This window comes from Callorhinchus milii, unplaced genomic scaffold (assembly GCF_018977255.1).
Source record: "Callorhinchus milii isolate IMCB2004 unplaced genomic scaffold, IMCB_Cmil_1.0 Scaffold4, whole genome shotgun sequence".
In the NCBI taxonomy this organism is placed as follows: Eukaryota; Metazoa; Chordata; class Chondrichthyes; order Chimaeriformes; family Callorhinchidae; genus Callorhinchus; species Callorhinchus milii.
This window is the reverse complement of record NW_024704745.1, coordinates 57445641-57460281: the sequence shown is the minus strand read 5'-3', so window position 1 is coordinate 57460281 and position 14641 is coordinate 57445641. Positions and strand designations below refer to the sequence as shown.

General features: G+C 40.5%; 3 protein-coding genes across 20 annotated transcripts in view; 1 reads left to right on the top strand and 2 right to left on the bottom strand.

Annotated features, from left to right (window-relative positions):
• Positions 1–5901, bottom strand: part of dlg2 (discs, large homolog 2 (Drosophila)) — a 430051-nt gene extending 424150 nt beyond the window's left edge. For 7 of the 8 annotated variants that reach the window (XM_042334110.1, XM_042334111.1, XM_042334112.1 and 4 more), the window contains exons 1-2: positions 5014–5250; positions 4465–4788 (exon numbers count right to left, since the gene is read on the bottom strand). In XM_042334110.1, coding sequence (XP_042190044.1) covers positions 4465–4588 — 124 coding nt within the window. In that variant the 5' untranslated portion in view covers positions 4589–4788; positions 5014–5250. Of the gene's footprint in view, positions 1–4464; positions 4789–5013; positions 5251–5437; positions 5528–5700 lie in introns of those variants that run through there. The other variant, XM_042334109.1, reaches the window with a different exon arrangement.
• A 140-nt stretch (positions 5902–6041) lies between these two features.
• Positions 6042–12691, top strand: tmem126a (transmembrane protein 126A). 4 transcript variants are annotated; one of them, XM_042333822.1, is made up of 5 exons: positions 6042–6279; positions 8258–8379; positions 9490–9683; positions 11602–11716; positions 12423–12690. In XM_042333822.1, the coding sequence occupies exons 2-5, from the start codon at positions 8267–8269 to the stop codon at positions 12625–12627; spliced, it is 627 nt and encodes a 208-aa protein (XP_042189756.1). In that variant the 5' UTR covers positions 6042–6279; positions 8258–8266; the 3' UTR covers positions 12628–12690.
• A 975-nt stretch (positions 12692–13666) lies between these two features.
• Positions 13667–14641, bottom strand: part of sytl2a (synaptotagmin-like 2a) — an 80759-nt gene continuing 79784 nt past the window's right edge. For all 8 annotated transcript variants that reach the window (XM_007902447.2, XM_042333924.1, XM_042333926.1 and 5 more), the window contains one exon: positions 13667–14469. In XM_007902447.2, coding sequence (XP_007900638.1) covers positions 14321–14469 — 149 coding nt within the window. In that variant the 3' untranslated portion in view covers positions 13667–14320. The remainder of the gene's footprint in view (positions 14470–14641) is intronic.

The following is a 14641-nucleotide window of genomic DNA, read 5'->3' as shown; positions in this document are numbered from 1 at the left end:
ATTGGGCAATATATATACAAATCATGCTGTAATACCCCGATTATCTGTTCAATACTATATTATTGAAATTGACTGTTTATTGAAAATATATTTTGTTTAAATGTTTTTCACACAAAATGTTGTTTCACAATGTAGTGTAGTTTCTCATGCTCATTTGCAACATTGTTATTTTGCTTAGCAAAAATCCCTATTAATAATAATCCTTGCATTTGATACAGTGCTTTATCAAGTCTTTGATACATCTCAACGTACTTCACAGAATATCCTGTAAAGTGAATTAATCGTATACTTTGTGGACGAAATGCGCCAGCCAATTTTTTTAGTCAAGTACAGTACCAGAACAGATTGTACGATCTTGCCCTGGTCATATACTTTCTACAGTATTCAGTACAGAGTGTACAATCCAGAGAATGTTACACCCCAAATGCCGGGCATTTATCCCACTGATCTATGGCACAGAGTATTATTGAAACACTTTGCTTCGCATTGTTGGATGCAAGAAAAATCATGTGATAAGAAAGCCATTATGACCTTGGGAGAGCAAAATATACAGGAGCAGTGTTTGTATACTGATTAAATCAGTACAAAATTAGATATGTACCAAAGCTTTATTTTTAGTAGCAATGCATGTTACATCCAGTGCTTTAATAGACCCATAAACATTGGAACCTAACCAGGTGATGAATTTGCTTTTCTCATAGAACAGAACTGCTCTTGCTGATGATGGTTGATGGCGGTCTTGCCTGTGGATCTCATGCATACTCCACCAACTATCCTGAAGAATGGACTAAATGGTGGGATATATTGGAAGGGTCTAAGGTGGAGTGTTTTACAAGAGGCATCAGTCCAACGTGTTGACTTTTATCGGAGCCTTGGGTTCATGGTGAACACCAACTTCAGCGTGGACACTGTCCAGGTATACAAGACCTGTGTGCAAAGGAGTCTTTGACATTTGGATCAACAGCTGCTGAAAGGGGTTACCTGGTCCGAGTTCGTGAACACACATTTGTACATCCAGCGCTTGGAATCCACCTCGATTGGCCTGTAGAGAGGTAAGCAGCTGCTGCTTAAACTCCACACCTCCAATTGGTGGAACCATCGCTCAATGGGAAAGGATGTGTGACCGAGCTGCGGATAGGAACGCAGTGGCAATGCTCTCACCCATTTCATGCTGAGATGCGTTGCCCACCAGGAAGCTCGCAGGGAGTTCCTTGTACCTACCATCTACCTCGTCAGGGCTCCAACCCACGCTTGTCAGATGTTGAACCATCAACTAGTGATTAGGGGAGAGAAGAGGGATTTCCTTGGAGCTGAAATGGCATACAGCAGTGTCCCACAAACAATTGTGAATATTACGGATCTCCCAAGTTTAAAACCTTCAGTTTGTACCCATATATAAAATCTTATTCAAATTAGACACAAACTTAATTCTTCCCTTAAGAGATACCTCAATTGGTCACTCACTCCATGGCTGTTTGTGAGGTATTGCGGTGCGCAATTGGCTGCCATGTTTCGCCCACAAAATACAGTCACTACAATTTATAGTATATCCTGGGAAGAGCTTCACTATAATTTACAGTATATTTTGTGGGTGAAACAAGACTGCCAATTGCGCACAGCAGCGTCCCACAAACAGTCGTGGATATCATGACCACATTATTTTTAAAACATTTGGAAGAGTATTATCCCTTATTATTGTTTATGTAAACATTGTATTCTGTATAAGTTTATGAAATCTTGAACATAGAGTAATTGATTAAATATTTTAATGATTAGCCATTTATAGAAGAATTGGAATTGGGTAGTATATATACCAATCATGCTATAATACTGATTATCTGTTCAATACTGTATTATTGAACTGGCTCCAAGGCGATATGTCTAGCAACAGAATGTTGGATTCGAGCCAGCCCTCTGTGGCGGTCTCAGTGTGCCAGGCGGGTCCGCAGTATTCCAGGTCACTGCTGATGACAGCGTGCACGGCTAGTCTGGCTCATCAGCAAGACTAGAAAGGACAAACCAGTCACTGGGAGCTGGGAATAATCCCACTCAGCTCCTGTTAACCCCACAATTCAAAGTCCTAACAGGTAGGGTGTTCCAGGGAGAGAGTGCTTATTCTATTCCAACAGTTTATCTTTGAGATATCCAAGCATGGAAATCTCATCTTTTTTCGGATACTCTTAAGCATGGTGATGGGTTTCTGCATGTGTCAGACACTGGGCTGACCAAAAAAAAAATGATGGCTCTCTGGGGCAGAGGAGATTGGAAAAGGGGTGAGGGTTTCTTGAAGGCAGTGATTGTAAGATACAAGAAGCACCCATCCTATTGTTGATCCATATTTTTTGTAGAGGTCCAAATTTTACTAGGACATATTTTTCAACTTAGAAGGGGCTAGGTGTTCTTTGGCCATTTCTTTTCATACAAATTTACGTCAGCAGCCGAGCCTTTAGGCTCTCTGGGAACTACCATGTGTGAGGGGCACTATATAAATGCACATTGTTGTTGAGTCTTGAGCCACAATGCACCCACACTTTGGAACTCCCTCCCTCAACAGCTCTGTCTCATCTTGTTTATCTATCTTCAAGTAACCTAAAAATGACTGTGCTTATCATTACCTACCAACCTTCCCCGCTCAGTGCCTGGTAATGTCTCTCCGAAGTGTTTCTAGATATTATTCAACATGAAAAGCACTATATAAACACAAGTATGTGTTCAGTGAATTCTCAGTATATGGAATGAGATGGAAGCTCAACAAATTATTCCAAACTTCTGGCAAAAAAATACACAAATCAAATGCAACATTATTTATTATAAATTGAGTGTGGAGTGCTTAATTTCACCGATTGCTCAACAAAATTGTGTGTATTGATACCTGTGCAACACACACGGTCAGTGAATGATATGAATTGTATTCTTCACCTTAGGGAAAATAACCATTAAATGCAATTATTGCAATCACCTGTGTACATTTAAAAAATGGAGATGATCTAAATTTACAGAAACATGAAAATTAAAAACCCATGTGGAAATTGGCGCTTTAATTAATTGAAAACATGATTACTTCTGACAGTAATGTGTTTTAATAACATTCATTCAAAACTCTGCTGCCCGCATACTGACCCAGACCAAATTCTGTACCCACATCTCACCAGTTCTGGCCAGGCTGCACTGGCTCCCCATCACCGTAAGAATCGACTTCAAGATGCTCACTCATGTTCAAAACCATTCACTCCCTGGAACCTCCCTGCCTCTCTGACCTCTTCACTCCCCAATCCACCACCTCCGCTCGACTGGCACCAGCCTCCTGCTAGTCCCTCGCACCCTCTGCCCCACCATCAGAGGTTGTGCTTTCAGCCACTACGCCCCAGAACTGTGGAACACTCTCCCTCAATCCCTCTGCCTTGCCCCCTCTCTCAAGTCCCGCCTGAAAACTTTCCTGTTGGACCATGCTTATCTCCCCCCTGCTCGGGTCATGACCCAACTGTGCAGCGCCTTGGGACGTCCTCCTGACGTGAAAGGCGCTTTATAAATGGAATCTTGTTGTTGTTGTTGTTATGGCCACCACCGCACTCCCACAGACAGGAATCAGTCTCCACCACTGTTAAGCTCTGAGACACTACCCAGCATGGAGGGCGCTATATAAGTGCAAGTTGTTGCAACAAATTGTTATTTTTATTTGCATGGAAATCAGTCAATCCAATAGGGCCCTTCAACTGCTCAACAAACTAGAAGTCAAGAAGGCCCATATGTGTAGCACTAACATTTGCTTGGCAACCGCAGATCAGGTATTTCACTTATCCGCGCCAGGTGAGGTTTTGTGAACGGTTTGATTTTCTGGTGTTGGAGCTTCCCCTGACAGAGATTGTATACCATAAGATAGAACAAGTACACAATGCGCGCACATACACACATTATCCAATACCGACATGATACAGGAGTGTTTCCTCTCCCAAACTTACAAGATCCATCCTTACCTTGTACTGTGAGGTGTGCAACATTAAACAGGCCATATGCAAGGGAAAATCGACGCTCAAACTTTCTCACTAAAGCAGACTAACTTAATCCTTGCATGAGTTTCCTTTTATACTAAGATTTATTGAACACCATCGACGATGATAGAATTCTACTCAGATTGAGGGGAAAAAAACTATTCGTTGAAGCAAACGTCGAACTCAGTCACTGTACTGTTTATCACTATATATGAACTACCATAACTGGTTCGCAAACATAGGCAGAAGCAACATTTAAGCTGCTCGTCTGTTTAAAGGGGTAATAATAATAATAATCCTTGTAGTTATGAAAAGGGGGCACAACCGACCTGTGAACAAAATTACTGCACTCACTGAAGTTAAAACAGAAACCATGACAAAGTTGATAATCAACGCACTTCAAAACAACCTGTCTTTATAAAAGTTAGCAAGAAGATACACAAGCACTTTCTGGGATTTTGAAAAACGACCTGACCTTGTTTTTTCACTGGCATGTCTCTTTTCTCCAAGTGCAATGTGTGACGCTTAGTAGCCCCGATCTTCTCCAGCTGTTGAGATCCTGGCACCAGACACCGCTCGTTTTCTCTTCTCACTCCCATGAAGCTGCGGCCCCGAACCTCTGTCAATAATTAAAATCTCCTCTCGCAGACCAATGCAGTCCAGGAAAAAAAAACCCCCCGCACACACCCCGGTGTGAGCTTTCCAATCGTGTGCTTTTTGGTTTTAAACGAAGTTACCTCCAAAGCGTTTACTTGTTGTTACACCGTGAGAAACACCAACCAGTTCCGACTTAACACATCTAATTTTCGAGAGAGAGAGAGAGAGAGAGAGAGAAAAAAAGTAATTATCTTAAATTCTAAAAGAAACGCGGTCACTCCCGAGGCCGTCGGACAGACATTCGTCGCGACGGGTGGATGTCGTTTTGGCGACTTAAAAAAAAGATCTGCGGCCACAAGTGAAACGCCGAGAGACGGGGGCGAGAGCGGTGTAGCAGCAGCAAAAAAACTCGTCGAGTTGACAGCACCTTCTGTGGGTCCACCCAACCTTCCCGCAGCGCTCAACCTGCAGCATCTTCCTCCTTCATATCACACCAACTGATCTTTTCTCTCTCTCTCTCTCTCTCTCTCTCTTCTTTCTTTCTCCCCTTCTCTTTCTTTCTCCAACGAGCGGGTTAGTTTGGAAACCTCAGTACTAAAGAGAGAGATATTTTTTTTTCACACACACACACACACATACGGGTAAATGTCGGTGGAGGGTTTTTAAGTGGAGGATTTGTCTCTTTTTTTATTTGAAATTAAAAACCCGCGTCGTTTCTCTCGTCGTGACGAACACCCGGAGAAAGGTGGTTAAGGGATGGGGGTCACCTGGTCCCCGGCGCGAGTTGTTTAGTTTAGTTACACGTGTCAAATGGGGCAGAAAAACAAAAAAGATTTCAGGCGAACACCAACCAATGCGGCGACTGTCAAGTCAGTGGGTCAGAGACAGACGTAAAACCCCCTCAGCCGCGCTGGCAATAACCGCTCCCTCCCGATGCCCGTCTGGGAAAAAGAGTCAATAAATAAATAAAAAAAAAGGGGCTTTTATTTGAAATGAAAACACAAACACGTTGTCCGCCGCAGACGGCGCCGATAATAAAGCAGGCCTGGACCCCGCGCGGAAACCGCCAGCACACAAGCGCCGGTAACACGAAGCCAGGCAGTGCGACGCCTACCGGGTCCGTTTAACCAGGTTGTTTGTTTGGGTGAGGTGGTGGGATGGATGGATGGGGGGGGGGACTGCACACAGCAAATGACTGATAACACGCCGGGCAGAGCAGGGCCGGGGCTCACGCCGCTCCTCTTCGCTCCCTTGTTTTGTGCAGTGCAGCTGCGGCTCCGCTGCGGCTCCGCTCCTCCCTGAGCGCCGCTCGCGCCCTAGTAACGGAAAACGCTCGCGCCGCGGGGCTGATTGACGTGACGGCCAAGCGGGACCCGCCCACTCCGCGGCCGCCCGGAGGACCAATCGGAGCTGGGAGTCAGCGGTCGGGGGCGGGGCTTCCGCCCTCACCGGGTGCAAGGGGAAGTCAGTGAACGGTCACGTGCTCTAAGCCTGGTCACGTGCCCAACATGTCTGCGCCCACGGAGTAGTGGCTGAGCTGCGAAGTGGGCGCTCGTTAAGTGATTGTGTACGTCGGGGCTTTGGAAACGTACAGACATCGTGATTTCTCTCTCTCTCTCTCTCTCTGTTTCCAATCGAGGCAACAGAAGGTGTTCGTACATCTCCCGCTGGTCGTTCCAGGCGCGCCACCGAGGTTTGCGTTCAACTCAAGGTCACATGCCATTGTAACTGGGGCTCCTTTGATTTGCACCAACTCGAAGGTTTTAGTTTTCCTTCTCATCGGCTGCCCGAAGAGTGAATGTTCTTTTTGTTTTTATTTTTTTTTTAAAAAAAGAGTCAAATAACCGTGTGGCACATACCACTGCGTCAGCATAGGTAGGATAAGGGGATGCAAAGGGTTTAAGGAAGGAACCAGTACAAATGTTGGACCTCAAAATGATTTAAAATTTTCGGGTGGTACCTCAGTGAGATGCGTTCAAGATTCGTGTGGATATTGGAATGGACTGGGAGATTGACTATGGCTGCCAAAAATTGCAACTGGCATTCACTGTTTTTCGATGTGGTGACTTGTTGCACATGAGAGACGGATGGTTTTCAAATGAATTTCAGTGTTTCCCATATGCTGAAGACGAAATGCAATTAGATTCACACACAAAATGCAAATCAGGACAAGCTATGAAAAGTTGTGACCGAGCCCCAGCCCTTTCGGGTTCAGAACCTGTCCAGCTCTCCCAGTCTGAGCTCGCCTTTTTCACCAGATCCAGGCTCTGCTCCTCCTCATTGGCACTTCAGAGTCCCAGCCTGCTGCCTGCCCTGGTTTGTTTCTCTGCTTCAAGCCACTGCTTGATTCTTAGCCAGATACCTAAGTGTCTCGGAGTTACCCTTTCCATACAAGAAACAAGGAAATCTGGCATCTTGGTTGAAAGAGAGAGAGAGAGGCACTATGGGAACAACATAATTACATTTATAGAGCGCTTTTCACGTCGGGGGACGTTCCAAGGCGCTGGACAGGCAGGAGTCAGGACCCGAGCACAGGGGCAGGATGGGGTAGGGGTGAGGGAAGGCAGAGAGGTGGGAGGGCGACTGTAGGCACGATCGAAGAGGAGGGTCTTGAGACCTGCCTTGAAGGAGGCAAGAGAGGAAGTGAGGCAAAGGGACTGTGGGATGGATATGGGGTAGAGGGAAAATAAAAACTGGCTCAGAGGAGCGGGGCGAAGAGCTCCCAATTTTCATTCTGGAAGCTGGTTAGACTTGCTTCCAAGATTCCTAGTCTTGCTGCTGTATTGGGAGGTCATTGGATCAGCCGACTAGATTTCGCGAAAAACACAATATAATATCTGGAAAACCTGATTTGAAAATTGTTCACCTATATGTGCTATTCCTATTGTTTGAAAAAGGCAGCACTGGGCAAGTTACAAGTTATTAACCAGTACTACCTTTTATAATATAATAATCCTTGCATTTGATATAGTGCTTTTCACATCTTCTAGACATCTCAAAGCGCTTCACGGAATATACTGTTAAGTGAATTGACTGTATATTTGTGGGTGAAACACAGCAGCCAGTTGCGCACAGCAGTGTCCCACAAACAGTCGTGGATTGAGTGACGAAATTTTTTTAAGGTTTATTATCCCCAGAAAAGCGATCTGCCAATTGATTATTGTTTTTAAATTGGTGATGGCAGTTGCTGTTTGAACATCAATGCTTTATTTATTTCCAGCTTTCTTTTGTTTTGATCGCTTTAGCTGAGTTCCATTGGTTCTGACCTACCTGAGGAGGGAGATGGAGAGGCATGGGGAATAAAGGAAAAATGTGTCAGAGTTAAAGTGTAATAGGTTTAATAACTGCTACTTGGTTCGTATGTGGTTAAGGGGGAAATGGCCAAATTGGGAATCAGGTTTCCCCCAATGCAGTTTTGGCCAAAGTCAGATGGCCTAGTCTTGCTCCACCTATTCTATTGGTTCTGGACTATTTACATTTCCTTGATTTCCCTCCGTTGTAGAAGGTGACACCCTCAAGTATCTCCCTTACTAAAATGAAATAATCTACTATATCAAAATTTATAGAATCAAATAGTAATTTGGGTATTTCTTGTTTAACAGATTGACACTATTTTAATATTGCATGGTACTTTGCATTGTCTGATTTTTAACATTTGAAATTGTTACTAGAGATTGAGAATGGAGGATAGTTTGCCACCAAACGACAAAAAAAATTCCGAACCTTCGATTGCCAAAGATGATTTAATCGGAATGCTTATGAAACGGATGGAACAGCTTCCAGAAGGCGAGAGGTATTTATCTGATTCATATTCTTTCAAAATCGTGGTTGCATGTTCAATGTGCTGAAATACATAAAAATAATACAATATCAAATTACATTTGTATAACGCCTTTCACATCGGGAGGACGTCCCAAGGTGCTGGACAGTTGGGGATTTGAAGCCGAGTGGGGGAGGGGGGGCATACATCAAGCTGTCACTGTCAGTTCATATTTGTAACCCTGCAAGCCAAAGCCATAATGATAGGGTGATATTAATGGCAAGCTATGTGGTTTTGGCTGGTTAGATTCCAGCAGTACCCCAACACAGACTCTTGAAATCCCCAAGCCTTGGCTCTTGCCAAACTGCGCCTCATACTTTCCAGAATTAGATAAGCAGGATGCTTTCCTCCAGGGAAAGAGTGCATTTTCCATTCTAACAATCTATCTATGAAACTCCTATGAGTAGGTCGGATGCATGGACATCTCAGCTTGGTTTGGATCTTAAACATGGTGATGGGTGTCCGTATGTGTCAGACAACTACCCCAAAAATTGTGAGGATAGAGACTAGTCAAAGTAGCACACCCAGAGACAAAGCAATGACAGTAAGCCACATTAAATTGATTTGAACATTTTACACAATGTTTTAATCCAGGATTTCTTGAGTTTGACCTATTAAGATTGTTAGTTTGTATGGATTCTTTTGCATAAGGAAAGACTGAAAAAAGCATTTGTTGCAGAAGAGAAAGTATCCAACTGGGAAGAGGTTGTTAACAAGGACACCATTTTAGATACAGTGATAAAATAATGCACTGAGGCTACATTCTATTATAAATGTGCACATAAATCAAAATATATTTGAGGATTGACTGATTACAAAATGAATTTTGAATTTCATGGTATTTGGAAGGTGAAGTATTTACTCTTTTAAATATTCCTAAATGTGGGAATAGCTTTTGTAGTATGAAGCAAAAATCGCAATTGTTCATATATAGCACTCTTATTTCATTTAAATTGCTATAATGAAAGTTGAAGAATTGTAAACCTTTTGTCTGCTAGTCACATATAGTATGTCATCTTTCTTTACACCACACAGTACTATACTCAAAGTAGAGCCTCATTATTTTTCCATTTTCTTCCACAGAAACATTATTACTTATGGATCAGTCTACCTTGGGATAAATTCAGCATTTGCTGGTTTAATAGCGAACAGTTTCTTTCGAAGAATACTCAATATCTCACAGGCTCGTTTTGCTTCGAGTTTGCCTATGGCAGTTCTTCCATTGCTATCAACTGTAGCACTTTACAATGCTGCTATGATAAAACCTATGATTTCAGGTCAGTAGAAGATATTTTTGTACACATTGTAATACATTTTGCTAGCAGAAAATGTAACCATATCTACCAAGTCCTAGCACTCCAAAACACTGTCCTGCGTGAAGAGTGCTGTATAAATGCAACTTGTTGTAGTAAAAAATGGCAGTTATTTTCAATATAAAGAATATTTCATCTCACACTTGTAATTTTTATTTTGGGGTTGTAGTTAGTCTTACTCATACTTATAAGCTTTATTCGACATAAACTTCATGTTAATATAAGATATGCATTTGATATAGCACATTATCACATCTTCAAGATGTCACAGTATATACTGTAAAGATAATTGACTGTATATTTTCTGGGTGAAATATACACCATTTAAATATCCATTTAATCTTTTTTCTTTCACCACATATGGCTTCAGTGCTGCTCTGCTCAAGGGAGAAATCAGTCCAGAGATTATTCTTTCAACAACAACAAGATTACATTTGTATAGCGCCTTTCACGTCGGGAGGATGTCCCAAGGTGCTGGACAGTGTACAGCATTTCAGACCCGAGCTGGGGTCAGGGGGGAGAAGGGACGGGAGGGGGAGGTGGCTGATGGCATGGTCGAAGAGGAGGGTCTTGAGGCGGGACTCGAAGGAGGCTAAGGAGGGGGTGAAGCGGAGTGATTGGAATTCCAGAGGTTCAATCACTATTCCTAGAAAATAAGTATGGTGTGGACTCTCCACAACACTCAGTCCAGGTAAATGTTTAGAAGATTTCAGAAAAGCTATTAGTATAACAGTGAACTGACTTTAGTATGAGTCAGCAAAATTAGGATAAAGATTGAAAGAAATGGAGGCCAAAATAAAATATACCTTTGGTAATAATTTCATTATTCTTCACATGTGGTTTGTCCTAAGTATTTCATTTCTTGCTTTCTATCCATCACACTTTCTAAATTTACACTGTGATATTTTGACATAAGTTTAGAAGACCAAGAGTTCTTCATTGTTGTATCCTATTGAAATAACTGAGAATTGACAATGAGCAAAACAAAATATGGTGAGGTCAGATACAATTTAAACTTGAGGACAGAAATGATAATATCAAATTGGAGGGGAAGTATAAATGGAGAACAGGCTGATCAAATACAAAGGTAGATTAGAGAGTTGGATTGGCATGTGGCAATGTAATTTGTGTGAATAAATGCCATCTAGACAGAGTGGGAAATATTTTTTTAAAATTGGCCTACACAACATAATAATAATAATTTGATATAGCGCATTATCACTTCTTTGAGACGTTTCAAGGTGCTTCACAGAATATACTGTAAAGTGAATTGACTGTATATTTTGTGGATGAAGCATTGCATGGGAGATAGATTAGGCGTTACTGGAGAATGCTTCATTGAAACCATCATGTTGTGTGGTAGCCATAAAAAAACTGACACTCATTTTATCCCCAGTCATCTGCTAATGTAGATTTAAGATGATTTTTAAAGTCTATCGTACTTTTAAGCAGGCACCCTACATGATTTTTTAAAATCAAAGATTAACTAAATGAACCAGCAGTCCTATCAAGCTTAATTTTCCTTGATACAGTATATATCTGCTTCATTATTCTACAGAGCCTTAATGTCAAATTTACCACTTTTGTTATTTCCCCTTCTCCCACCATCCATGGCCCTTCATTGGAAAGTGTAACATTTAATTTTCTCCAGTTATTTGGCTCATTACACTTGTCCCTAGTTGTGATGCTACCCTTATGCTATTCTGAGACGCTACCCCACCTGAAGGGTTCTATATAAATGTAAGTTGTTATTGCTATTATTGCACTCAAACAGAATGAAGAGATCGCAGTTGGAAAGAGGATGATTAAAATGTTTAAATTGATTCACTTATGCTTTGAAATAAAAATTCTAATAGAAATCTGATTATATCTGTTTTATCAGGTGACTTGGACTGCCCCACTTGTGTTCTAGTTAGAGGAGGATTAGTAGCTTCTCTTGCTGGAGGCCTTTATCCCATTGCTTTGGCTGTGCCCATCAATGCTGGCCTTGCAGTACGGTGAGTATGCTAGCCATCCAGTTATTTTCTATTGCTCTGAATCACGAAGTGCAATGTTATTTCTTCTGTTTCAAATGGTGACTACTACTTGGTTTGTTGAGTACACGTTTTGGCAGCTCTAACAGTTATAAATCAACATGGGGAGGAGGGGGAATGGAGAAGAGGAAGAACAAATATATTCTCCCTACTTGCCTCTTTATTAATTAATAACATGAATGACAATACAATAACAACAACTTGGATTTATATAGCGCCCTGCATGCCGGATGGCGTTCAATAATCACAATAATAAGTGATTCACCATTTATTTCCATTATTAACTGAAAAATCCCAAGAGGTAATTATAAATTGAACCTCAGAATTTTTTTTATATAGAGTTCACACTGGTGATGATCAGTTAAATGTGATATTATCTTGCTTTTTAAATCATTAAAATGGCATAACTTTTACATCAATAAAATATCAGAATACTTGTGATATACTCTACGCGATCATTGGACCTTTCGTTGACAAGGCTGAGATCAATAGTTCACTTGAATGGTGACAAACCCTATTTCTACAACACCTTGACAAGGAGGCATTGAGGCCCTATATAAGTTTAGGAAGACCCTTCTCTTCTATACTCAACATCAATATTTATTCATCTTAATTTCAGCTTATGTAATACATAGATATCTATTTGCTTTAAACTTGTTTTATATTCTAGGTATAATACAGCTCCAATGCCAGAAAAGGGAAATATTTTACAATTCTGGTTAAAAGTCTGTCAGCCAGTTCTGAAGAAAATGAGCTTTGTCTTAATTCTCCAAGCTATCTTTGGCGTTTACCTGAGTTCCAGACAATATGGCATCTACCTGAAAATGTTGGAACTTCCGGCAACTCATACAGATCCTGAAGAATTATCACAGTAAAGCAGGACATTTGTTTAATAATGAAAAGAAAGATACATTGAAAAAATAAATATTGACTTATTTGTGCAATTGTTTCTTTCTACGTTTTGGGTAATAAATGCTTGCTATCCAAACCGGAGTCAGTTCTCCTCTCCCCATAAAAAAACATTTAATAACTTCTACATTTTCAAACTTTTAAATGATGTGTACATAATCACTACAATAAACCATGGAACAAATGGGAAAAGCAATTCCTGAGAAAATATCACAAACTGTTTCTTCCAACACATGGTTTAAAACAACCTTTATGAAAATACATTTTCTTAATTGAACATTTCTTGATTTATGCCATAAACCAATTCAGAAAAAACTGAAAATATACAGCATGGACTTACCTAGACTCGTACAAATGTTCAGAGGGGCCACTTCTGGCCCACAAGCCACAGGTTGGTCACTATCAATGATTTAAAACAGAAGTTCTGCAGCAGTGCCTCCTATATTCTCACCGTCCTCTTTGGAAAGAAACTTCAAGCTCGCTGGTTTTGTACGAGTAGTTACAGTATTTCATTATTCCTACACCTCTCTGATTGGAAAGGAAAAAATTAGGTGGAAGACAGGAGATGATGAGATCAGAAGTGTTGATGGTACAAGACAGAAGAAGGCAATAGTGAGAGATTACAGAAATTAGAATTCTTTTAGAAAATAATGTCTAAGATCAAGCGGATGTGTGACTGGTTATAGAAGAGGCAAGGCTGAGAAGATGGCAGCTGTGTTTAAGGTTTGAAGTGAACAAATTATTAGTTTATCACATTATTCAACTAGTTTTATCCCTTGATGTGTAGTTTATTGCATCAACCCGTTGTTCTTCTCAGACTGGACATGTTGACTCTTTTATTTACATCCCAACAGTACTGTACTTTAATGGGAGCAACAGATAGTAGCACACTTCTTGTAATTCCACAACATCAATGTGGGTAATTCAACTGCTCTAATCATGCAATGTCAGTGCCTGAAAATAAATCCACAAGGAACATACTCTTTACAAAAAAAACGAAAGCAATTGATAGCTTTGTCTCTTTATTACACATATTGCTGTAGCCCAGTTTAGGTCATGCACATTCAGCTGTGATATATATGGAATTGTTAAAAGGATAAGAAAGTTTCCAATTTCCTTATTCATTTGAAATAGTCCTCAACTTCTTTTTAAACTCATACAGGTTTTAAAACTTTATTACACACATATTGTTTGCTAAGTGCTTCAACATAAAAACTTTTCCACATATTTTTCCTGTTTAAAAATTGCAGTTAGAGTTTGTATTATACACAAAGTAAAAGCTTTTTCTGTCACTAATCAAGTTGCAATGTAAAAATGGAAAATAATAAATTGATATCAATATAGGCTGAAAAAATATTTCCATCTCCAAAATTTAAGTATAAATGCATTACTCAGATTTAAGTACAAATATGCTAATATTGTGGAATGCAGTGTAATATCCTAACATTGTGGAATGCACTTTAACATAGCCACAGAAAAATAGTCTTCCTTGAACAAACTGTGCCTCACACATTCATTTTAGTTTAATAAAGATAATCCAAAATAAAAGTCAAGATGCTCCACATTATCAGATCCATTGTGCAGACACAAATGGTGTTTGGTGCCCCAATTTATAAAACAATTACTTTTGGTTTGTATTGCCGTAGTTAGATGATTTGTTTATTTTCCTGACATTTTGCTGAGCATTATCATTCTCAAAGGAAGCATATTTTCTACCCATACATTAGGTTCCATTAACATCTTATTCCATAAAAACGCTTCTTCCTCTGTTGAATCCATCCAATCCACTGGAATTCCATAACTTTTACCTGCATCATAAAATAGTGAAGAAAAGGATTATACAAAGTAACCGATGTTATCTTGTCCTGCAATTGAAGGGGGTAAATTCAAAACTGCAGAAACACTGTTTCAGCATGCAAGTGATAAATCTATGGAACAGACTCCCTAAGAGAAATGGTGGAAGCAGAAAGTGTTGATTCA